We start from the raw sequence: 25,378 nt of genomic DNA on the forward strand, positions 1-25,378 counted from the left end.
ACTTCCTCCTACCTCTCCCTGGACCATGACCCCACCACTGAACATCAAGCCATTGTTTCCAGGACTATCACTGAACACATCTCCTCTGGAGATCTTCCTCCTGCAACTTCACGCCTGATAGTCGCCCAACCTCGGACTGCCCGCATCTACCTCCTACCCATAATCCACAAACAGGATTGTCCCAGCAGACCGATCGTGTCAGCCTGTTCCTGCCCCACGGAACTCATTTCTTGTTATCTTGACTCCCTTCTCTTTCCCCTTGTCCAGTCCCTTCCCACCTACATCCGTGATTCCTCTGACACCTTACGTCACATCAACAATTTTCAATTTCCTGGCCCCAAACACCTCCTCTTCACCATGGATGTCCCATCCCTCTACACCTCCAGCACCCTTAGCTTCTTCCTCGAACAGAGGCCCGAACAATCCCCATCCACCACTACTCTCCTCCGTCTGGCTGAACTTGTTCTCACACTGAACAATTTCTCCTTTAACTCCTCTCAATTCCTCCAAATAAAAGGTGTGGCTATGGGTACCCGCATGGGCCCCAGCTATGCCTGTCTCTTTATGGGGTATGTGGAACATTCCTTGTTCCAGTCCTACTCCGGCCCCCTCCCACAACTCTTTCTCCGGTACATCGATGATTACTTCGGTGCTGGGTTCATGCTCTCGTTGGGACTTGGAAAAATTTATTAATTTTGCTTCCGATCTCCACCCCTCCATCATTTTCACATGGTCCATCTCTGATACTTCCCTTCCCTTCCTTGACCTCTCTGTCCCAATTTCTGGTGATAGACTGTCCACCAATATCCATTACAAGCCTACCGACTCCCACAGCTACCTCGACTACAGCACCTCACACCCCGCTTCCTGTAAGGACTCCATCCCATTCTTTCAGTTCCTTCGCCTCCGTCACATCTGTTCTGACAATGCTATCTTCAAAAACAGTTCCTCGACATGTCCTCCTTCTTCCTTAACCCAGGTTTTCCACCCACGGTCGTTGACAGGGCCCTCAACCGTGTCCGGCCCATCTCCCGCGCATCCGCCCTCACGCCTTCTCCTCCCTCCCAGAAACATGATAGGGTCCCCCTTGTCCTCACTTATCACCCCACCAGCCTCCGCATTCAAAGGATCATCCTCCGCCATTTCCGCCAACTCCAGCATGATGCCAACACCAAACACATCTTCCCCTCACCCCCCCCGGCGGCATGCCTTAGGGATCATTCCCTCTGGGACACCCTGGTGCACTCCTCCATCACCCCCTACTTCTCAACCCCCACCTAAGGCACCTCCCCATGCATACACAAAAGATGCAGCACCTGCCCCTTCACCTCCTCTCTCCTCACCGCCCAAGGGCCCAAACACTCCTTTCAAGTGAAGCAGCATTTCACTTGCATTTCCCCCAACTTAGTCTACCGCATTCGTTGCTTCCAATACAGTCTCCTCGACATTGGAGAGACCAAACGCAAACTGGGCAACCGCTTTGCAGAACACCTGCGGTCTGTCCGCAAGAATGACCCAAACCTCCCTGTCACTTGCCATTTCAATACTCCACCCTGCTCTCTTGCACACATGTCTGTCCTTGGCTTGCTGCATTGTTCCAGTGAAGCCCAACGCAAACTGGAGGAACAGCACCTCATCTTCCGACTAGGCACTTTACAGCCTTCTGGACTGAATATTGAATTCAACAACTTTAGATCTTGAACCCCCTCCTCCATCCCCACCCCCTTTCCATTTCTTCCCCCTCCCTTTTGTTTTTTCCAATAATTCATATAGATTTTTCTTTTCCCAACTATTTCCATTATTTTTAAATCTATACCTTTTATGCCCTGTTAGTCTTATTTCACCCCACCCCCACTAGAGCTGTACCTTGCATGTCCTGCCATCCATTCTTAATTAGCACATTCTCTTAGATAATATCACCACCTTCAACACCTCTTTATTCTTTTGTCTGTGACATCTTTTGATTATCCTATCACTGCTTGCTTGTCCCTACAACCCCCCCCCCCAACTTCTCTCCCCCCACCCCCCGCCCCCATGTTAAACCAGCTTATATTTCACCCCTCTCCTAATTTTACTCAGTTCTGTCGAAGGGTCATGAGGCCTCGAAACGTCAACTTTATTCTTCTCCGCCGATGCTGCCAGACCTGCTGAGTTTTTCCAGGTAATTCTATTTTTGTTTTGGATTTCCAGCATCCGCAGTTTTTTGTTTTTATACCTATTATAACCCCATTTTCCAGCACTGGGTCCATAGCCCTGCATCTCATGTGCTCATCAAAATACTTCTTAAATGTTGTGAGGGTTTCTTCCTCTACCACCCCCTCAGGCAGTGTGTTCCAGATTCCAACCACCCTCTGGGTGAAAAAACATTTCCTCAAATCCCCTCTAAGCCTCCTGCCCTTTAGCTTAAATCTATGCCCCCTGGTTATTGACACCTGCGCTAAGGGGAAAAGTTTCTTCCCATCTACTCATTCTATGCCCCTCATAATTCTGTATACCTCCATCAGGTCGCCACTCAGCCTTCTCTGCTCTAAGGAAAACAACGTTAGCCTATATAGTCTCTCTACATAGCTGAAATGCCCCAGCCCAGGCAACATCCTGGTGGATCTTCTCTGCACCCTCTCCAGTGCAATCACTTCCTTCCTATAATGTGGCGACCATAACTGTACACGCTACTCCAGCTGCAGCCTAAATAGCATTTTATACAGCTCAAACATAACCTCCCTGCTCTTATATTCTGTGCCTCGGCTACCTTACCGTATACCTTCTTAATGACTTTATCTACCTGGGCTGCTGCCGTCAGGGATCTATAGACATGTACACCAAGGTCCCTCTGATCTTCTGTACTTCCTAGTGTCCTACCATTCATTGATTATCCCCTTGTCATGTTAGGCCTCCCAAAATGTATTACCTCACACTTTGCAGGATTAAATTCCATTTGCCAGTGCTCTGCCCATCTTACCAGCCCATCTATATCGTCCCGTAATCTAAGGCTTTCTTCCTCACTATTTACAACACCATAATTTTCATAAAAGCAAAAAACTGCAGATGCTGGAAATCCAAAACAAAAATACCTGGAAAAACTCAGCAGGTTTGACAGCGTCTGCAGAGAGGAGCACAGTTAACGTTTCGAGTCCGTATGACTCTTCAACAGAGCTAAGGATAAATAGAAAAGAGATGAAATATAAGCTGGTTTAAGGGATGGGGGGGAGGGGTGGGACAGGTAGAGCTGGATAGAGGGCCAGTGATAGGTGGAGATAACCAAAAGATATCACAGACAAAAGGACAAAGAGGTGTTGAAGGTGGTGATATTATCTAAGGAATGTGATAATAGGTGACGTTAAGGGTAGAAAGCAGGACGAGCAAGGTACAGATAGCCCTAGTGGGGGTGGGGTGGGGGGAAGGGATCGAAATAGGCACAATTACCTATAACCACAAAAAATAACCACAATTTTCATGTCATCTGCAAACATACCCCCTATACTCACATCTAAATCATTAACTTATGCTACAAACAGCAAGGACCCCAGCACCGATCCCTGTGGTACACCACTCATCACAGGCTTCCAATTGCAAAAAACAACCTTTGACCATCACCTTCTGCCTCCTGTCATTAAGCTAATTTTGGATCCAGTTTGCCAAATTGCCCTGGATCCCATCGGCTCTTACCTTTTTGACCATTCTTCCATGCGGGACCTTGTCAAAAGCCTTCTAAAGTCCACATAGACTACATCAACTGCACCACCCTCATCTACACAACTAGTCATCTCCTCAAAAATGGAGGAGGCAGTGTTGCCAGCCATAAGAGTCAACGCGGTGCTCATTGTTCCACGTGGAGTCCTCCACAACAAAGACCATGGCACGCAGACCCTCATGGATCTTCGCCAGATCCTCCCCCACATCCTGCTGGACATCCAGCATCTGCCAAGGAATGGACAACTCCAGCGACTCATCATCTACCTTCAATTGAGCATCGTCCTAGTCCCCAAGAGTCCTCTAACTGCCAGCACCCTGGACACTCTCTGCCTCCGCCTTCACCTCAAGCGAGTGTGAAGTGCCCTCACCAATGTGCACTGAGATACTAGCTGCCGAACTAATGGCCACTGAGGTGCTGGTACCTGCACTGGAGCCTGGTTCAGATAGCGGGTGTGGTGCAGGTGCAAATGAAGCCCTGTAGTCCTCCGGCATCAGGGATGGCCATTCGGGTTCCAGAGAGCAAGCGCGTGCTGGCAAATCTAAAAGGGAGAACAAGGATATGTCATTACTTAAAGTCATCACACTGTCACTGTGCATGCCAGGCACCCTGGTGAGACCATGGAGATCTGCTTCATGGTGCCCTTGTCTTCCAATGATCAATGTGGACTCCAGGTTTGAGGCTCCTATCAATGAAGAGACTACACTGGAATGGTTGCATAATCTAAAACTCCCATCTCTGTGCACTGCACTCTTACCTTCGTCTGGCAACCCCTGCCTCTCCACACCCAGTTGCACGTGAAGCGTGCTGGCTCTTGAGCTCAAGGAGATCATGAATGGATTGAGAACCAGAGGGCACAATTTAAAAATGTTTTGCAAAAGGAGCAAATGCGAGGTGAAAGAAAGACTTTTTCACACAGCAAGTAGTTAGGGTTTGGAGTGCACTGCCTGGAAACGTGGTGGAGGCAGGTTCGATTGAGGTATTCAAGAGGGCATTGGATGATTAAATAGAAACAATGTGCGGGGTTACGGGGAAAAGGCGGGAGATTGACACTAAGTTAAAATTCTCAGAGAGCCAATGCTCTCTGGGCCGAATGGCCTTCTTCTACACCGTAACAATCCTGTGATTCTGTGTCCTGCTCAAACTTGGTCAGCAGCAGCAGGTTGGACGAGCCTCCACCTGTACGTGACCTCTCTGATTGGTTGTGGCTTGTCTTCTCCTGAAAGGACAGAGGAGCACTGATTAGTCCACTCTCTACCTGCACCATTGCAGCCTGGCCAACACCACGTGAGGAACACCTCACAGGGCACATCCGAGTCGTGGCCCTTGAGCCACAAGGGACTTAGTCTAAGCAGCCAGGGCTCATCCCCTTGGCCAGCTCCAGCGTCATAGGCAGTTGGCACTCAGGCTCTAGCACTACTGAGGTCCACGGGGACATACACCTTAACAGTTCTGTGCTCTGATGCATGCCAACACGGCACTCACCCTTCCTAAGCGCAGCAGGTCATTCAAACTCTTATGGCACAGCACCCGTGTGCACCACACCACGTCATGGCTGCTAACCAGCGCTGCAGCCTCCTCCCATGCCCTCTTTGTGAGGTGCGGTGGCCTCCTCCTCCCCTCCCTGGGGACCAGGTTGTTCCTCCTGGCAGGAGGACTGCGAGGCACTCATGCAAAAAGCAAAGGGGGTGGGGGTGCGGAGTGCCCACCTGACCTGCTCTCCCGCCTGACATCTCCAGCCTCACTCGACTCCATCACTTGAGTTTGCTAACTCTGACCAGTCGTTCTTCTATGGCAGCCTTTCAGGGGCTGCCTGCTCCCTTTTTAAACCGGCTGCTGGGTTGCCCCCGCTCCCCCCTTCCCAACCAGTGGGGAGAGACGTTTCATGGTGGGCAGATCTTAATTGGCCCGCCAGCGTGAAATCATGGTCAGGGGCCTGATCATGAGTGGCGACCCGTTTCCCGGCCAATCCCTGGCTGGCTGATCGCGCCCACCCGCCAAACTCAAATTCTGCCCAGTGTTACTGTTTTACATCCACAGCCTGCCCATCACATCAACTTCATGGTAAATTTAAAAGAAACCTGTTTATCTCAGGGGCTTTTTGCTTTCATCAGGTAATGCAGCCCAGGCTGGACACTATAGCCACGATTTTAACTCACTGCTGGAATTGAGACATACCTCCCTCACCTTGGCAGCATGAAGCATGGGAGATTTCGGGAAGGAATTTACTGAGGATTGAGATTGTTAGGGCAGTGAGAATTTGTTTAAGAAGTTGAGCCTAGAATCACCACGTATGAATAAGAGTATCAGCAGTTGTCCAGATGCAGCAGAGCCGGACACGGGTGATGTTTGAAGGTGGAAATAATTGATCTTGATGCTGGATAGAATATAGTATTTGAAGCTTAGCTATAAGACATTTAGAACTTAAGATTCTTAAGTTTTCCACTAGAAGAACATAGGTCGTAATTTGTTTCTTTATTTTAAGCACTGTCTGCTGTTTATGTTTGAGCTCAGTATTCATGACCTTTAAGGAGAGTCATCATAATTTATATGTTGGCGAATATAAGCGAGGTGATCTAGAGATTCTCGAGTTTTATTCATATCTACAAAAAAATATTATGAACGAGTGTGTAAATCCAGGGACTGAAGGTTCAGTAAATACAAAATAGAAAGTGCAGAACAGAGTACAAAATGCAAATCGAGCTCCATAATGATTCAATGCTACATCTGGAATATCTCCATTAAAATAGGTTTTCTTTTCAGAACATTTAACTGAAGGTCTGAACTCCAAATTTAAAGGGGGTAAAGCTCTTCTAAAAGCTGTAGTCTTTGTTATAAGATCCTAATGATTTCACCTGAATTTTCTAGGATTGTCTGACAATTTTAAAATTTCTTTCAGAGAAGAGCTCGAAAGATGAAATGCTGCTTCATTCTGGCCGGCGTGATTATTTTGTCTGTCATCATCATCATTATTGTGGTTTCAGTGAAGCACTGAACTTGGTACAATACAACTACCGGTAAGGGCTCTGTTTATTTAATTTAATAACTTACTCAATTGTAAAGTTACTTCAAGATATGAGCTATGATTGGCACTTGCTCTTATAGTTCATGCTTGAAGCTATATTTAATTTTGATAATGAGTTCAGTGAGCCTTTGGGACTTGGGATTTTAGATTTGGAGTTCTTGTGTATAAGGGGAATATCATGGCAGCAAAGCTGCGCTGTTCAAGTGTGGTGCTTAACCAAATTATGGAGTAGACCTTTCCATTTTTCTTTGATGCCCTATGTGTAAAATCAGACTGCAAGTTACTTAACATGTCAATTTTTGGTGGTATTTTGTGAGTGGAATTGGCAAAATAATTGTTCATGCCCCCCTCATGCAGGAGATATGTCCTCAGATGCGCTGACCGATGTCCAGTCATCTGCTAATCCTGGAATGAGTCTTGTATGCTTTGGGTATCAGGCTGCAGCCAGAAATTGCAGTTAGATTCATAAAGTACAAAATCTGGAGTAATGGTCTAATTAGGACGTACATAGATCAAAATGGAGTAAATCATTCAATCCTTTGAGTGTGTTCTAATATTCATGGCCGATATACTTGAATTCTATTTGACCCATACCCCTTGATACCCAACAGAAATGTATCCATCCCAGTTTTGAAAGTATAAATCGACACAGCATCCATGGGCCAGAATTTTTGGCCCCCACTGGCGGCAGGCACCATGGCGGGAGGGGGACAATATGGCGGGAAGGCCAAAAATCAGCTTCACGTTGTCGTGAAATCAGTTAGTCATTGCCGTCAGTGTCGGTCTGCCTTTCATGCTGTTCAACTTCGGGAATGTAATTTCAATGCATTTGCACCTCATCATCTTGCCTGCCGGCCAGAATCATCCCCCAACCTCCCCATGTCAAATTTACCTCCCACGTTGGTGTGACTTCAGAACGACGTGATCCATGACGGCATTTAAAAGGCGTGCACCTGGCGAGCTGAACTGCGAGGGGAACTCGGAGGTGAGTGCACGCTAACGTTACGCAGTGCTCACGAGAGTTACCCATTTGACTTCAAGGAAGAGTTGCTGTGTAGTCAGGCGAAGTCACAGGCAAGCCACTTTTTCCTGGCTGGCAGTGTGGTGCCAGGGCAAGGGCTGCACTGCGGTTGGGGTGAGGGGTGATGGGGATGGGGCGTTGGTAGCAAGACTGATAGTAGTGAAGAAGGACGTGCTGGGGCAGTGGGCGGGGTTGTTGGTAGGGAAGCGGTCAAGCATTAGGGAAACCATGTATTAAGTGAGCATTCTTCCGCAGCTGAGACGGTTCAGACAAAGCCACATTGTCATGTTTGGGGTCGGGCCTCTAACTTATCTGCCCTCTCAAGCAACGTGGAGGCATAAAAATGCCATCAAATGCTCCTGAGTTTCTCACCCCTTGGTTGCAGATTGCAAATTAAGGAGCATTTTAGGGAGCTGCTAAACAATTAGACAACTGGACAAGTTGGACAATCTCCTTGCTAAAGTTGGCCATGGAGCAGTCACTGGTGGAGGCGCTCGCAGCCCCTTACAACCTTCCCCGGTTGGGAACAGTCTCCCCATGGTTCAAGCTAACAGCGCAGCCTTACGGTGCGGGTTAGGAGAATGACTGTGTCAGAGCTGAGAGCACAGCATGCAATTAAGTGGGCAAATTTGCCGCCAATCAGTCAGGTGGAGTGGGGTGGAGGTAGGTGGAGTTTTGGGCAGCCATGCAGAGCACTAAACTCTGACCATCCAAGTGGTGGCCAGCACTCTCCGGCATGTGTTGGGGAGATGGAGCCGGAGCCACACACATAATCATGAAAGGCCCCTAGGAGACCAGTGCTAACCCACGCATCTCTCTCTCTCTTCCTAGAGGAGGAATACATAAGAAGCATGGAGTATGGTGAGCTAGTTGTATGCCCCATGGCTTACAGGGAGCAGAGACGAAGGAGAAGAGAGCAATGCAGGTGCCTGGCTGGGCAGAGAGATGAATAACACCCTCAAGAAAAAGGGGTGGCTGGGGCTCCTGTGCGCACCACTGAAGAGACACAGCGAGCCATCACGGGTCGGTGCCCAGCTAACCCAGGACCTATAGATGGCGCTTGTCATTCCTGCAGATGACTGAGCACCAGTGTCGCTGAGGATATCCAGGGAACTGGTCGGTCACATATGACAGCTGCTGCAGGATTTGGCGCCATGGGGACGTGAAAGCATCCGCTGCCAATAGCTGTGAAAGTGACCGTGGCGCTCAATTTTAACACCAGTGGCTCCTTTCATGACTCCACAAGTGACCTTTGCGGCTCTAGAAAACCTCCACACAGAGGTACATCCAGGACGTCATGGAGAGCATCTTCGTGAAGGCATGCAACTTTGTGCATTTTGACTGGGATCAGGAAAGCCAGGAAGCAAGAGCGTTGGGATTTGTGCAGATCTCTGGTTTTCCACAGGAGCAGGGTGCCATCAACTGCACTCACATGGTGATTCGATCTCTGTGGCATCAAATAGAGCAATATGCAAACCGCAAGGGGTTCCACTCGCTGAGTGTTCAGCAAACGCATCCTACAGGTCTGCGCATGATTCCCAGGGGGTATCCAGAACTCCCACATTCTCAGACCTCAGATCCCTGACATCTTCCAGGATCCACAGAAGCTGCAGGGTTGGCTCCTCAGGGACAAGTGCTACCTGCAGAGGACTTGGCTGATGACACCCATGCGGTGGCCTTGGAGCGCAGCAGAGGGAAGGTACAATGAAGCTCGTGCTGCAACTCTAGCTTTGGTGGAGCAAACAAAGGGGATGCTGAAAATGAGGTTCCGGTGCCTGGTCCGGTCTGGTGGAGCCCTGTGTTATAATCCACAGAGGTTGTCATGAATCGTCATCGCCTGCTGAGTGGTACACGACCTGGGTTGCAGGTGGGGGAGCAGGGAGGAGGAGCTGCCTGAGAAGGAGATGGAGGAGCTGAACGTCTCCTCCGATGAGGAGGACGTTGATGGGGATGAGGCTGATGAGGTCCTCGAAGGCGAGGATGACAGTGATGAGGTTATTGTGCTTTCCATACAAGGCAGATGCACTTGGGGACTCTCATAGCCGTTTGATTTGAGGAGGATAATGACAACATGCAGTGAAGATACTCCATAGATCCTCACACTGCATCTGTGAGCGTTTGACTCCTGTCTGGCTGATGACAGCACACATACCCTCTGTGATAAAACTCCTATCATGGAGACGCAATGGGTGCCCATAGCCCCTACATTCCAGGAGGATGATGATGACAAGTAGTGAGGACACTCCATCGATCCTCACATAACCTATGTAAATGTCTGACCCCTGTCTGGCTGATGGCAGCTCACTTGCGCACTGTGATCAAGGTCATATCATGGAGATGCAGTGGGAAAACTTTAACTTCTCCTGATCCTGTGGCATCCATCGTGAATCCTTCAGGACCAGGCTGTGACCAGATACAGGTGCTGATGAGATGGGGAGCCAGCTGCACCTCAAAGATACTGGGAGCACACAGAGAGAATGACAGAACCCTGCGCTGCCGGCCCAGGACATTCCAGCAGCAATGATAAGCCCGGTAGAGGTGGCTGATGTGTCCAGTGGCTGTGATGGCCCACCGTCAGTGTGCTGGGAAGGTTGCACAAAGCATAGGGAGAAGGCCCTGGACTGAGATACCTGCCTTTATCTTGGGCAGGAACCAAGCTTTCACTTTAAACTGACACGAACTTTGCTTATCTTAACAAGCAGCCATAGACATGGTTACACTGTTAGGAGTTTATTTACAATAGTTAACATTCTGTGCTAGTGATTAACGCCTGTGCCAACGTAGTGAAACAACATTTTCTTAACCTTCCTAACTCTGCTGCTACATCTTGGTATTCCCCTGATACCCACAGTGGAGGCAGAGGCAGCCTGCTGACTGCAATGTCTTGTCTGTGATGACCTTGGCGGGAGTCCTCTGGAGGGTCAAAACAAGAGGGCCCTGACCTACCTTCAGGGTCCTGCTGTGTGGCAGTGGCACCCTCCTTGGGCTATGGAGCTGCAGCTGCTGGGGTCACAGGAAAAGGGGATTTGGTTAGGCCGGTCACTCCTGGGGTCACCAAGATGGATGGCCTTGAGGTGCACACCTGCTGATCCTCCTCCATATGGATGCCGAGGGCCCCTGGCTGACTCCTCAGGAGAAGGGGAAGCTGGAGTGAGATTGAGCTGCCTGGCATCCCTCTTACATTTGTTGGAGGCCAACTATGGCATCAGCGATGGAGTTGAGCCTGCACAGCAATGCAGGACTGATGTCCTGGACCAAATCTCCATGGCAGCCGCCATCCTACCAATGTTGATCTTGGTGCGTTGACATGCTGGCGCTAACACCTCAGACTGGAGGCGGATAGACTCTTCCATCATGCTTTGCAACCTGAGGAGTGCGACGGAAATCCCTTCCTGATGTTCCCGAGCTTGCCTTTGTAGCTCCAGCTACTGAGGTAGGACCGATTTCAGAGGCTCCTCATCTGACTCAGACTCAGCAGATTTCTGGTCTCCAGCAATCCTCTGATTGCCAGACACCTGGGCAGTCCCTGTCGCCGTCTGCTATGGATTAGACAGTGAGATGTACTGAAGAGATTGTGACCCCAAGGCCACTCTATAACTAGGTCCTACTGAGGTGTGTATCTTGCGCTGGCGGAGGGCATGGGTGAGCTGTGATGGGTCTTCACTTAGGGTGTCAACAGATTCTCCTTCCAAGGTGTCTTCAGGGCTTGAGTCGAGGACTTGGGTCGTGGACCCCATAGCTAATTTCCAGATGTGCCTGTGAAAACAAGGAGAGATAATTAATGTATGGCAGGGGACTGTGGAACAGGGGAATTGACTCAAAGCATAGCTATCTGATAAATGTTGAACTGCTGGACCCACATTTGGTTGAGCACTGCCTACCTCATTGTCTGCATTGGAACAGCCCAGATCATCACCGGCTGGATAACTCTACTTTCCAAATCTGTGAGGACCTTGATGTCAGGCATTCCTCCTCCAGTCTATGACCACCCCCTTTTGTTGTGTACCAACTTGTCCTGCATTAATACAGATGGAGAGAGTGTAAGCAGGACGCTAGCCAGGCCAGATGGTAAGAATGCCTGGCATGTGTGGGTGGTGAGTGGTGCCATGGTCATGGTGAAGGCACGATCTACAAGGCAGATGAAAGTGCACATGAGAGAGTGAATGGTGATTTCCCCTGAGTGAGATTAGTGTGGATGTGTGTGAGTTGAGAGTGATGAGAAGAATGACTTACCCTGATGGAATGGAGGAGATTATTCATCCTCTTTCGGCACTGTTTGTCCACTTTTGCAGGGCATTGGCGCTGATCACCACTGCCACCGCCTCCCACGATGGATTGGTGACCTTGCTTGCGGGTCTTTGCCCAGAGTGGGGGTAGAGGACTTCATAGCGAGTCTCCACAACGTCTAGCAGATGCCCCAGAGAGGCGCCACTAAATTTAGGGTCTGTGGCCTTCTTTGCTTTCAATGCCATCTGTCACCTGGAGCAGCCCAGGTCTGAAGATATGAAGTAGGCTGTGTTCTAATGTGCTTTAAATATGGCAGCTGAAGAGAGGAAGCGCTGAGGTCACAGAGTGGCAGGAAAATCCAAGCCTGCCCACCAGCGATCCAGCGTGTTCCCCGTGAAGGCATAATTAACGAAGCAGAACTCACCAGGAATGGGATGATAGGGTGCAAAAGCTGCCATTGCGGTCAATCGGTAAAACGTCCTTTTTCCCACCCATTACCACACTTTGTGCAAACCAGGGACGATTCTGCCCATAGTTTTTTTTCATTCATGGGATGTGGGCATCACATGACCAGCATTTATTGCCGATCCCTTATTGCCCTTGTGAAGATGATGGTCCACCTTAAACGGCTGCAGTCCATGTCGTGTAGGTACACCCCCAGTGCTGTGAGGGAGTGAGCTCCAGGATTCTGACCCAGTGACAGTGAAGGAACGGCGATATAGTTCCAAGTCAGCATGGTGTGTGACTTGGAGGGGAACTTGCAGGTGATGGTGTTCCTGATCACCTGCTGCCCTTGTCTTTCTAGGTGGCTGAGGTTGTGGGTTTGAAAGGTGCTGTCGAAAAAGCCTTGGTGAGTTGCCAAGGAAAGATTTCCAGATTTCCACTACCCTTTGTGTGAAAAGATGCTCCCTGGTTTACTCCTGAATCGCATGGCTTCCATTTTAAGATTGTGCCGTCTTGCTCTGGATTCCTGTACCAGAGGAAAAAAATTCCCTGTATCTGTCATATTAATTCCCTTTATCATTTTGAAGACCCTGATTCAGTCACCTCAAAACACTCTAAACGCAAAAAATACAACCGTCATTTATGCAAACTGCCCTCATAATTTGACCTATTAAGTCTGTGTATCATTCTGCTGAGTCTCTGCTGCAACCCATCCAAGATCAGTATGTCTTTTAATGAGGATTGTTGCCCAAAACTAAACATTATACTCCCGGTGAGGTCTCACCAAGACTCTGTACAACCAAAGCATGTCATTGTATTTCTTAAGATAAATGCTAACATTCAATTAGCCATTTTGATTACTTTTTGTACCTGTGCATTTGCATTCAAAGATTTCCGTGAATGGATACTTACCATCTTCTGTAAACTTGGATATACAATTCCCTATTCCTTCAGGCAAAGTTCTGACCTCTGATTTCCTCCAAGTATCCACCCTTAGCCCCCTCCTATTTCTGATCCATGTGCCATCCCTCAGCAACATCATCTGAAGGCACAGCATTAATTTTCACATGTATGCTGCTGATACCCCGCTCTACCTCACCATCACCTCTCTCAACTCCTCTGTTGCAAAATTATCAGATTGCTTATCCAACACCCAGTACTGAATGAGCAGAAATTTCCCCCAGTTAAATATTAGCGAGATTGAAGCCATTGTTTACAGTGCCCATTCCTAACTCCCTTCCCTAGCCACCAACTCCATCTTTCTCATTGGCAACAGTCTGAGATTAAGCCAGTCTGCTTGCAACATTGATGTAAGATTTGATCCTGAGATGAGCTTCCAATCGCAAATCTGTGCTAACAGTAAGATTGCTTTTTTTCCCACCTCCGCAACATTGCCTCTGCCTAAGATCACCTGCTGCTGAAACCCTCATTCATGACTTTGTTACCTCCAGATTCAACTATTCCAATGCACTTCTGGCTGGTCTCCCACATTCTACCCTCTGTAAACTTGAGGTTATCCAAAACTCTGCTGCCTGTGTCTCAACTCGCAGCAGGTCCTGTTCCCCTATCACCCCTGTGTTTGCTGACGTACATTGACTCCCGTTCAAGCAACATCTTGACTTTAAAATTCTCATCGCTGTTTTCAAATCCGTCCTTGGCCTCGCCCCTCCCTAACCCTGTGATCTCCTCCAGCCCCACACCCCTCCGAGATATCAGTACTTTTCTACCTCTGGCTTTTTTTCATTCCCAACTTTAGTTGCTCCACTATTCCCAAGGCCCCAAGCTCTGAAATTCCCTCTTTACACCCTTCCACCTCTCTACCTCATTTTCCTCCTTTAAGGCACTCCTTAAAACCTACTAACCTTTGGGTCATCTGACTTAATATCCCGTTCCATGGCTCAGTGTCATACTTTTTTTTGTAATGTTTCTGTGAAGTGCCTTGGGACATGTTATTATATTAGAAGTGCTATATAAATATAATTTGTTGTTAATATATTTGGTAAAAAGCCAAGGTCTGAGTACAGATTCCTGGAGAACATTACTTTTCACAAATAGAAATTATAAGTGCCGCAAGCACTCAGCAGCTTTGGCAATATCTGTGGAGAGAGGAACAAAGGTAACGTTTCAGGTCTGTAACCTTTTATCAGAACAGACCTGAAACATTAATTCTGTTTTGCTCTCCACAGATATTGCCTGACCTTCTGAATGTTTCTGCATTTTCTGTTTTTATTTCTGATTTCTAGCATCCGCAGTATTTTGCTTTTGTATCATTTTTCATATCCTTCCAATCAGTGAAAGTTCCCTTTATCCCTACGGTTTTCTTTCCATTTTAACCCGTCATAAGGGTATCTTGTGCCCATGCATTTCGACTTTTATTAATAATGAGGCAATGCTTACATTTAACAAATATATGCTGACCCTCTTTGATCAGTTGACACTTGTCCGAGTGCTCAGTCACTCTATCCAGATGGTAGATTCCAATAACTTTTCTACAACTGTTGTTAAACTGCGAAAGTTGTAGTTACATTATTTCTCCCTCCCTCTCAATCGTAAAGAAGGGAAGATTTGCAAGTTCCCCAATACAATCTCAAACTATCATGGTGGAGTCTGAACTCACATTCTCAATTATTAGTCCAGACCTCTGAGTTATTCAATAATACAATCATTATACTTTACCCTCAAAACTGCTTAACAGGTTGCTCTCAATCATCATGCAAATGGTTCTAAGTGGCATCAATGTAGGCACGCAACCATCTCACCCAACCCCTTGACTTATTTTGTCTTTGGTTCATGATCCCTAGAAACCAGAAAGAAGAGAGAGAAAAATGTGAAAAAGTAGTGACACAAAACAGGGCAGACTAGCATTTTATCAAGTCCAAAATATGTGCCTGAGAAATATCTGTGGCATATGAATCTTAGATATACTCATACTGCTTGTCTAGAAAACCTTACATCCTATTGCCATATTGTATCAACTTTTCCATCAAGAACTCTAATTTCGACAATGGAAACTATGGCCAGAATTTTCCAGTCCCACCAAGGGCGGAACTGGAAATTCCCACCGAAAGTCAATGGACTCTTTGCTGGTCCAATTTTCTGTCCCACCTGCAATGGGTCCCGCCATGGGCAGAACCGGAAAATCTTGGCCAATGTAAACTTTTCATGCTGTCATTACATTCTGCTGCTAGTGGTGGTGCTGTAGTGCTGCAGGCTTGCAGCCTCTCAGAGTCATAGATAGAGTCATAGAGGTCGACAGCACAGATAAAGGTCCTTCGGCCCATTGCGTCTGTGCCGGTCAAACAAGTGCCTAACTATTCTAATCCCATTTTCCAGCACTAGGCCCATAGCCTATAGAGTTATACAGCTTGTAATCCAAGGAAGTTCTTATGCTTCAATCTATTTGCTCCTCTGTTTCACCGTAAAATTTGCCTTAACTGCAAATAATAATATCAAATCAAATTCAAAAAATAAGGACACGATGGGCAGAGTTTTGCTGGAGTGGGACACCTTGTGGCATGCACTGTTAGGTGGACCTTCTCCTACACTTCAAACTCAAAACATTTTGTGCCTTAGCTTGCTGGAAGTGAAAGCTGATCGTGGCAAGGGCAACAGAACATCTGGAACCTTAATTAGCAGCAGGACCTACAGTGTATCACCTTAACCTATGAGACTTAAAGATTGAGGAATAGACAGAGAAACAATGGGGAAGGAGGGTGATTTAGAGTCAGATCAGGAGAGAAATAGAAATAAAAAGAGGGAAAGAATTATTAAGAAAGGGAGAAAAAAGAAACACAAAGGAAAAGTAAGAGAAATTATGGGTCAGAATTTTACGTTGATCAGGCAGGCACCTGACCTGAACACACGTGAAATTGCATGAAAGGATGTCGGGCATGCGCCCTGATGTCATCGCGCACACGAGCAATATTGAGGTCGGTGGGCACACACGGGAGTCGGAGCAGTGCCCGCTGACAAAGGGCCAATTAAGGCCATTAAAAACCCTACTGCCCACAATTTTATACTGCCTGTGAAATTTCGCCCTTGTCACATGGGCAAAACGGGCAGGCAGCCAATCCGTTTTCAACAAAACCTCATTCAAGGGCCCAATGAAATGTCCGGGGTGCAATATAATCAAAAGAGGTACCTGGGGACTGATGTTTTTTAACTTCTGCCATCAGGTGCTTGAACATGTTGCATAGACACAGTATGGTGCATTTTTTTTCTTGTCCTTTAATCTATCCAAGTCTGCAGCTCCCTGAGGCAGCTCCGCAGCCGCTGTCTGCCTTCAGGGAGCTCACTAGAAGAGCCCACCCGCACCCTCACTTTTGTCAGCACCCACCCTCACTGTTCCAATTGTTGACATTGACATTTTGAGTCCGTATGACCCTTCTTCAGAGCTACTGAAGAAGGGTCATACAGATTTGAAATGTCAACTCTGTTTTTCTCTTCACAGATGCTATCAGACCTGCTGAGTTTTTCCAGCATTTTCTGTTTCTCTTTGTGTGAAGATAGTTCTCTTCATCTTAATCCTAAATGGCTGACTTCATATTCTGAGACTGTGACCCCTAGCTCTAGACTCTCCAGCAAGGGGAAACATCCACCCAGCACCTATCTTGTCAACGCCTTCAGAATTTCTTTTATATGTTTCAATGAGATCACCTCTTTCTTCCAAATTCAAGGGAATATAGACCTAGTCTACTCAACCTCTCCTCATAAAATAATCCCCTCACCCCACAAACCTTGGTTGGCCTCCCTCCAGGTCAAATATACCCTTCGTTAGATAAGAAGACCAAAACTGTACACAATAATTCAGGTTGTAAAGAATTCCAGTAAGAGGCTAGGAATTGTAAGTTAATTACATACCTCTGTTTTATTTTCAGGGTTTTCCAGTTTTATCCTTTGTGCTTCTCCATCAGCGAGAGAAAGAGAATAAATGAAATGGAATAATACAAAGCCAAACAATACAAATATTATCAATGTAAGAGCAGTTTCCTGGTGACATGCACATTTACACTAACAAATATCATGAATTGCACACAACTACAGAGTGGAATTTATTAGGCAGATTTTTTATCACAAATGGGTAATAGTAATAAAATTTCAAATTATTAAATGTTTTGGTGGTTCGTGTGCTTTTTTTCTTGTTCTGAGAATTGTGTTGTTCCTGGCTTTTTTAAAATTGATGAAGCCAAAGTTAAAGGACGGGCGCATAGCGAAAGACTTTACCATGGTTAAAAGGATAAGAAAAGACAATAAGGTAAGTCAACAAGCAGTGGTAAGGTGATGCCAAAGTTGCCACGGTACAGATTCCTGGTGAACACGCTTGTCTTATCCTGACAATCAAAGGACATGCCCTTTATCCCTAATCTTTGTCTCCAATCTCAAACCAATTAGTAACTCATGTCACAATGTTACAACCCATGCCTCAATGGAAAATTCTCTTTCTTGCTTTCAAATCCCTCCAGGAATCCATAACCGCCTCCAGCCCCACAGCTCTCTGTGATATTTCTATTCTTCTATTCTGCCCACTTGAGCAACCCCAATTTTACTCACTCCATTATTGATGACCATGCCTTCAGCTGGCCAGGCCTTAAACAGTGGAATGCCCTCCATAACCCTCTCCAACCTCTCAATCTTCCTTTCCTTCTTTAAAATGCTCCTTAAAGCCACATCTTTCACCAAGCTTTCAGTCATCTATCTGAATATCTGACCTGATTCATTGTCATATTTAGTTTTATATTGTGAAGCATCTTGGGACATTTCATTATGTTAAAGGTGCTATATAAATACAAGTTGTTGTTGTTCTTGTTGAAGATCTCCAAATTCCATGTGCCTTCATTGGAAGTAATAAAATTAGTGGATGATGGTGGGAACAAGTTGGTTCTATAATTGGTCAAGTAATAGGAAACAAAAGGTGCTGATCAACAATAGTTGGACTGCTGTGTCTAGAAAAGTTTCACGGAGATCAATAAGAGTTCAGTGTTAAGAATTATGAAAGAGACCAAACGTATTGAGTTGGATTTTCATGGAACCTCCCCAACTCCGCGGACCTTTAAAGATATCATCCGGGATCCAATTCTGGGATTGCCAGCCCCATTCCCAGTGTTTCCAATTTTTGACAGTGCATGTAAAACGTGTGGGCTGGTTTGGATCATGAGTCCACACTCTGCATTGCCAACCTGGTCGACTCCATTGCCGTGATAGGCATGCCCTCATCCTCCACAATTTTCATGGAAAAGGACCAGTCGTGGTTCATTGAAACTCAGAGGTGTCATGAACCGTAGTTTGGATGAGAGAACCTTTTGAAAGGTAAGTTCAAAAAGTTCTCCTCATGCCAAACTATGCTCCTCAATCAATACTATGGTCCGCCATATGAAGCTAGGCATCCCAACCATCCCCTGTGGCTCCTCATGCCTCCCATACCAAGGGATGCCCCCACCCACCTCCATGGCCCCTCATATGCCCCAACCCACCCACCTCCATTGCCCCTCATGCCTCCCATGCCCAGGTATGCCACACAGCCAACCTCCTATGGCCCCTCATGACTCCATGCCAAGCTTTGGTACTTCCATGCACATTCACCCATTATGTATAGAACCAATGAATCAGATGGTGACAATCGGATGTGTAAAAGAAAGCCTTTTAAAAAATTAATTCATTGATAACTTTCCACTTTCTGAAAAAAAAACTCATTTTTGCTTCAGCCCAATAGAAGTATCAATTATCCAGACACTTTAAAGTGTCAATAGCGGAAACTGCAAGTACTTGAAATTTATTTATCTTGTATAAATAAACATTGTGAATTGACAGCATATATCACAGAGCCACAGCTGTCAATCAAGCAATGTTTTCCTGGGGCTCAGGTCTTTCTGTACTCTAATGGATGTCTGGGCTTCTCAGGCAAGAATGCATAATGAGGTACTTTGTTTAAAAAATGGCCTGCCAACTGTATTATTATGTGGACAGCTTATTATCTGCATCGATTGGCTTGGTAACAAGCTTAATTGACTTCAATTATTTATTTTAAAATGGTAGTTAGGCTGCTAATTTCAGTGACTTTGCACCCATCGTGTTATGGGGCAAAGCTCAGGGGTGGGTGGGAAGATGGTGGGCTTGCCACCCCTTGTGTTTTATGTGCACTCCCAACCCCAGCTGAAAACATGCCCTTCAAAGGACTGTAAAATCTAGTCCCTGATTCCTGATGCAGATCTACTAGCCACAATAGTGCCTTAACATAACAGTAAGACGAAGCAAAGGAAATAGGTGCAAAGTGCAGATGTGTAGTGCCCAGTTTTTAGGTGCAATGATTGGCCTTAGAGACCCAAAATGGTGTCTGCACAGCGCGCATGCACTTCTGGTGTGAATCACACTGAACACCATATTGATGAGGGAGTGAGCATCCATCGAAAGAAAGCAGAGTAGACAAATTGTGATGTTGTTCAACATGCAGTGATGCCGACGCTGCTGTTTTGGAGTTCCACGCTTCAGCTAACACTGTCTTTTAATCACTCATGGTTGAACACACATTCAGCAACAGAAAGGTATGAACAGTTGCTTTTTTAGCTGCTGATTGATTTCTGTTGGCTATGGCTACAAAAGTTTACAAGAGTTAGTGCTTTCTAGATTTTATAAATTTGCTGAAGTGTACAGGGAATGGTGTGGCAGGCGCTGAAGGACGTGCAAAAACTAAAAAACTGTGGGTGCTGGAAATCTGAAATAAGTGTTGAAGGACTTGATCCTGACTTCAGGCTTCTGCATAAACCAGAGGCTTTGAGACATGGGCGCAGTAGTCAGCATTCCCCTTTGAATACAGCATGGATGAGAGAATGAGCAGCAGGTATGCCCATCAGGGAAAGCTGCTAGAAGAGAGTTGAGGAGGTCAGGGAACAGCACTCTCAGCAGGACGCCATATTCCCACTGGGTGCTTATGAAGAAGCTTTCCTACCTGAACCCGAGGAAGGAATAATGTGTGAGTCATGATCACTGAAATCTACTATCTGCTGCAGCCACAATTACAACCTAAGAGCAGGACAAGGATGGCATTGCCAGCGGCTGCGAAGATGACAGTGGCCTTGAGGTGGAGATATTTGCAATACCTTGCAGTTTGTTGTTTGCTGGGAATTGTGAGAGGTCACTTATGCTTTGTAGAGAGCTGAAAACATTTCGTTCTCTCTTGCCACAGAGCAGGACTTGGGAGCGTGTACGCGGCCTCACTAGGTTTGTAGGCTTCCCCATGGTGCTGGTTACCATATGCTGCATGCAGGTCACTAAATTAGCAGGTGTGTATTTCAACTCTGCCCCATATTGGAGCCAAAAGAGATTCTACCCCCTCAATTACCAGCTGATGTGTGATCATGGGCAGCGATCCATGCAAGTCAATGCCCAGTGTACTGTCAGTAGTCATGATGCCCTCATTCTGCGGCTATCTGCTCTGCCATCTGCACCACAAGAAACTGAAGGGTGACTCCTGGGTGACAAAGGACGACCCGCTTATGACATAGCTCATGACCCCAGTGGACAAACCATGACAAACATGCTGCCACATCAAATGTGATAAAGCAGACCATTGGCATGCTGAAACAATGGACGGAATCCTGTGGGGGTGATGAGGGTCTTGGCCATCGGTTAGAGAGCCAGCAAGACTCCGCAGCAACTCTTTTCGGGAAGTTGCAATGCATTTTGTGCCAATCAGGCAATTAACAGAACAGCAGTCGGCCTTCCCTGGGTTCAAGGCCCCTGAGGGGGAAGAAGTCCCACCCACCAAGAGCTGCAGGTCAATCAGAGGCTGCCAGCCCTTCTTTACTCAGCAGCGCCATTGGAGAGGTGATGGCTGCTGCTGTTACTACACCCACTTGAGGCTCAGGATCGAGGAGGGACCCAAGCGCAAGTGAGTGATGACAAGAGGGGTGGTTGGGGAGATGGGGGGTTGGCAGCAAGATAAGGGATGGTTCTCAGTAGCCCCGCCCTTACTTCCTGATATCAGTTGCCTCAATCAAGCACTGAATGCCTTTGAACGAGGATCTTCTTTTGGGATCCAGCAAGCAAACATGTCAGGGTTTGCTTGTCAACCTCCCACATGGCAAGCCCCAAGCCCATGCCTGGGTTAAAACCAGTGGTGTTAGCCCTTAAGTGGGCATTAATGTGGTCCCCCCCCCCCCCACAGAAGGTGGAGGTAAGAAGGTATCCCCACCCCGCCACCCACCTGCTTATTTGGCCCCTGTGCCACCAAACCTGCCTTGAAGAGAAGAGGGACATTGTGGTAAAGTGGAGTACCATGTATCTTTAAGAGAATGCAAGTGGACTAACCATGTGACAGTGCTGACCAATCAGTGTACAGCGCGGGTTACCAGTTAACTGTAAGTCTAGAGCTGGAGGTGGTTGTGGGAGCACACAGGGATTTATTGCTCTGCCTTCTGTTGCAATAAAGAATCTAAGTTTGTTCTTATGTTGGTCTCTCTCCATTATTGATAGCGAGCATCAACTAACAAGTGTATATGAAGGCGTGCAATTTGAGTTCACTTGATTAATGAACTCATAGACTCAATACATAAAACTGGCAATGAGAATGAACATAGCAAAATTGTAAGATCCCTGAGTGAGAATCCACAAGACGGGTGAACAAAACAGTAGAAAGAGAATCCGTACTTAGTTTATAAAATAGACGGCAATCAGAGCAGACATTGATCCTGCAGCCTTAACTTTTAAAAAAGAGAAAAAAGATCCTGCAGAATTGCGATTGCGGGGTTCCCGCCAAAACTCGAAAAGAGCGCGAAACAGCACAAAAAAGGATAAAAAAACAGTGACTGCTCTTAAAGTGGCAATACATTTAAAGAGGTAAATGCAAGAAAAATGGCAGTGGACAGAAAATTATAAGAAACCCCAGAGTGGGGGAACTCTGCAGAAGGCAAAACATGAATCGATCAATGGCAGTCAAGACAGCGGCAGTAAGCCAGGCACCTGAATTTGTCATTAACTGGGAAGCACAGTTCCCTTGCAGTTGTTCACGATAATGCATTTCAGATGTGTCAATCCATTCGACCCCATTTCAGATGACTGGTCTCAGTATGTTAAATGTATAGCATTCTTTTTTTACCGCTAATGACGTTATGGGGCGGGATAAAAAGAGGGCGATTCTTTTGTCCACATGCGGGAGCAAAACGTATGGGCTGATCCACAGCCTCATGTCCCCTAACACCCCTGATTCAAAGACTTTTGACGAATTAATAAAAATTGTACAAACCACCTGAGAACAAAGTCCTCTGTCACTATGCAGCTCTTCAAGTTCAATTCAAGGAATAGGCTTCTAGGGGAGACAATAGCTGACTATGTTGCCATTTTAAAGGCATTAACTGACCTTTGCGAATTCGGAATGTCCATTGGTGATATGTTGAGAGACCGACTGATACGCGGGATTGGAGATGATACTATTCAAAGGTGTTTGCTAGCCGAAGCTAATCTAGACAGCCATGGAGAGTGCTGTTAGAAATCCGGAAGCTATAAGAGATACACGAAATGGCACCATCGATCTGGTAGGGTGGGATAGACCAGCAACAAAAGGCATGAATACATCAGACCCCACAGAAAGGTGGGAAATGCCCCCATGTACAGGTCAGTGAAAAACAGCAGTACCACAGTAAAAACCCACAAAATGAGTGAGAGAAATGCATCCAGGCATCCAGTAGGCGATTGAAAATTCAAACAAGTTGAATGCTTTTTCTGCCACCACTATGATCACATAATGAGTCAGCATCTAAAAGACGAAGGGAGAAATCGTGAACTATGTCATGGAAGAACCAGAAGAAATAGAATCAAACATCTATTCATTATATAATCTGAAAGCGGGTAGAATCGAGCCAATCCAAGTAGTTATTATAGTCAATGGACAATTCATTAAGATGGGAGTTGATACTGGAGCACAGATGTCTGTCATTGGAGAACATACTTTCAGACACTTGAGTAAAGGAACCCACCTTTTAAGGTTGGAAGTTTCAGATACTAAACTGAGAACATACAAGAGTGAAGAAATAAGGCTGAAAGGGTTATGTCAAGTCTTGGTGATGTATGGAGATCAATCTGAAAGGTTGCCCATGATAGTGGTAGCTGGAGAGGGCTCCAGCTTAATAGGCTGCAACTGGCTTGAAAAGGTTAAATTGAAATGGGCCAAAATTTTTCAAATTACAAAAAAGGCTTACAGGAATTGTTGCATAAGTATGCTTTCGTTTTCAGCAATGAGTTGAATCATGTAGACCCAAAGGTAACCCCTAGATTTATAAGAGCCAGACCAGTCCCTTATGCTCTACTGGACAAGGTTGAAACCGAACTGAACAGACTGGAAAAATTGGGCACCCTACAACCAATTTTCTGAATGGGCGGCAGCCTTCTTAGCTGTACTGAAGCCGGACCAAAGCGTATGTTTATGCGGCGACTATAAGCTAACTGACAATAAAGTGGTCAAAACTTGATGGACACTCGATACCCAAGATTGTGGAATTGTATTCGAAGTTGGCAGGGGGCACCACATATTGGAAATTAGACATGAGTCATGCCTACCAGCAGGTAGAGTTGGAAAAGGACTCTAGGGAATTTGTCAACATTAATACACACTGAGGATTGTATCAATACACACGTCTACCTTTTGGGGTCTATTCAGCATGTGCTATTTTCCAAAGAACGATGGAAAACTTGCTTCAAGGATTGCCCCATATTATTGTTTACTTGGATGACATACTGGCCATGGGACTGACCGATGATAAACACTTAGCAAATCTAAAGGAGTGTTTCACACAAGTAGGGGTATGTTTAAAATGAGAGAAGCGTGTGTTACCAGCTAAGGAGGTAGTTTACTTGGGCCATGAGGTTGATGCGCAGGGCTTGTATGCTGTGGAAGAGAAAGTCCAGGCCATTCATGAGGCACCTGCCCTGAGGAATACCACGAAGCTTAAGACCTTCTTAGGCATGGTAAACCACAATGGCCGATTCCTCCCAAATCTCTCTCCTGTGCTGGCCCCGTTGTACGGTCTGCTTCCAAACCAGAAATGGAGTTGGCAAGCCCCGCACCAGGATGCCTTCCTGAAAGCGAAGCGATTGTTCAGATTGTCAGCCTCATTGGTCCGCTTTGACACCAAGAGGAATTCATTTTAACATGTGATGCATCCCATTATGGAATAGGGGCTGTCCTTTCACATCAGATGGTGGATGGCTCCGAACGACCCATTGGTTATATACTTCGCACACTCAGGGAAGAATTTACAGGTCGGCGAGCGGGGGCAGGGCCGTCTCGCCGAAGCGTGAGATGATGCGCGGTGACGTCGGGTGCGCGTCCCGACATCACTGCACGTCATTTAGATTTTCAGTTTGGTGGGTGCGCAGCCGACTTGACTGCGTGGCTGCCAAACTGTCAAAGGCCTATTAAGCCCATTAAAAAAGTAATTAAAGTTGTTAAGAATACTGCAGTTGACGGGCAGGTGAGGAGCGAAGGCCTTCACGTTTTTGATGAAACCTCATCCATGGGTGGGATGAGGTTTCATGAAGGGTTTATTAATTAAATAAAAACTTTTGAAAAAATTAACAGACATGTCCCAGCTCATGTGACAGCTTCACATGAGGGGACATGTCCTTAATTTCTTATTTTTACCTTTCTTCAATGTTTTATAAGTGAAAGTAATCTCCCTAAGGCACCTCTGTGCCTGTGCGAAAAGAGCACAGGCCCCGACTCCAGGAATCTCCCCTCCTCACCTGCACAGAGAGCGCACAGTGCATCCTGCTGGGCAGACCGGTGGCGCCAATTGGGTTTGTGCTCGCCCCTGCACAAACACCCCCAACGGGAGGAAATTTCTGCCCCCAGTGTCACAATATTCCCAAATTGAAAAAGAGGGCTTATCAATTGTGTTCGGCTTCCGGAAGTTTCATCAATATTTACACAACTTCCATGGTCGCCTTTTCCATATTATAACCAACTACAAGCCCCTACTGG

General features: G+C 46.5%; 1 protein-coding gene across 2 annotated transcripts in view; it reads left to right on the forward strand.

The window, feature by feature from the left end:
* The window catches only part of tsnare1 (T-SNARE Domain Containing 1), an 871,135-nt gene extending 853,617 nt beyond the window's left edge, over positions 1–17,518 (forward strand). For both annotated transcript variants that reach the window (XM_041190481.1, XM_041190480.1), the window contains exons 11-12: positions 6,591–6,708; positions 17,286–17,518. In XM_041190481.1, coding sequence (XP_041046415.1) covers positions 6,591–6,686 — 96 coding nt within the window. In that variant the 3' untranslated portion in view covers positions 6,687–6,708; positions 17,286–17,518. The remainder of the gene's footprint in view (positions 1–6,590; positions 6,709–17,285) is intronic.
* The last annotated feature ends 7,860 nt before the right edge of the window (positions 17,519–25,378 follow it).

This window comes from Carcharodon carcharias, chromosome 6 (assembly GCF_017639515.1).
Source record: "Carcharodon carcharias isolate sCarCar2 chromosome 6, sCarCar2.pri, whole genome shotgun sequence".
Taxonomy (NCBI): Eukaryota; Metazoa; Chordata; class Chondrichthyes; order Lamniformes; family Lamnidae; genus Carcharodon; species Carcharodon carcharias.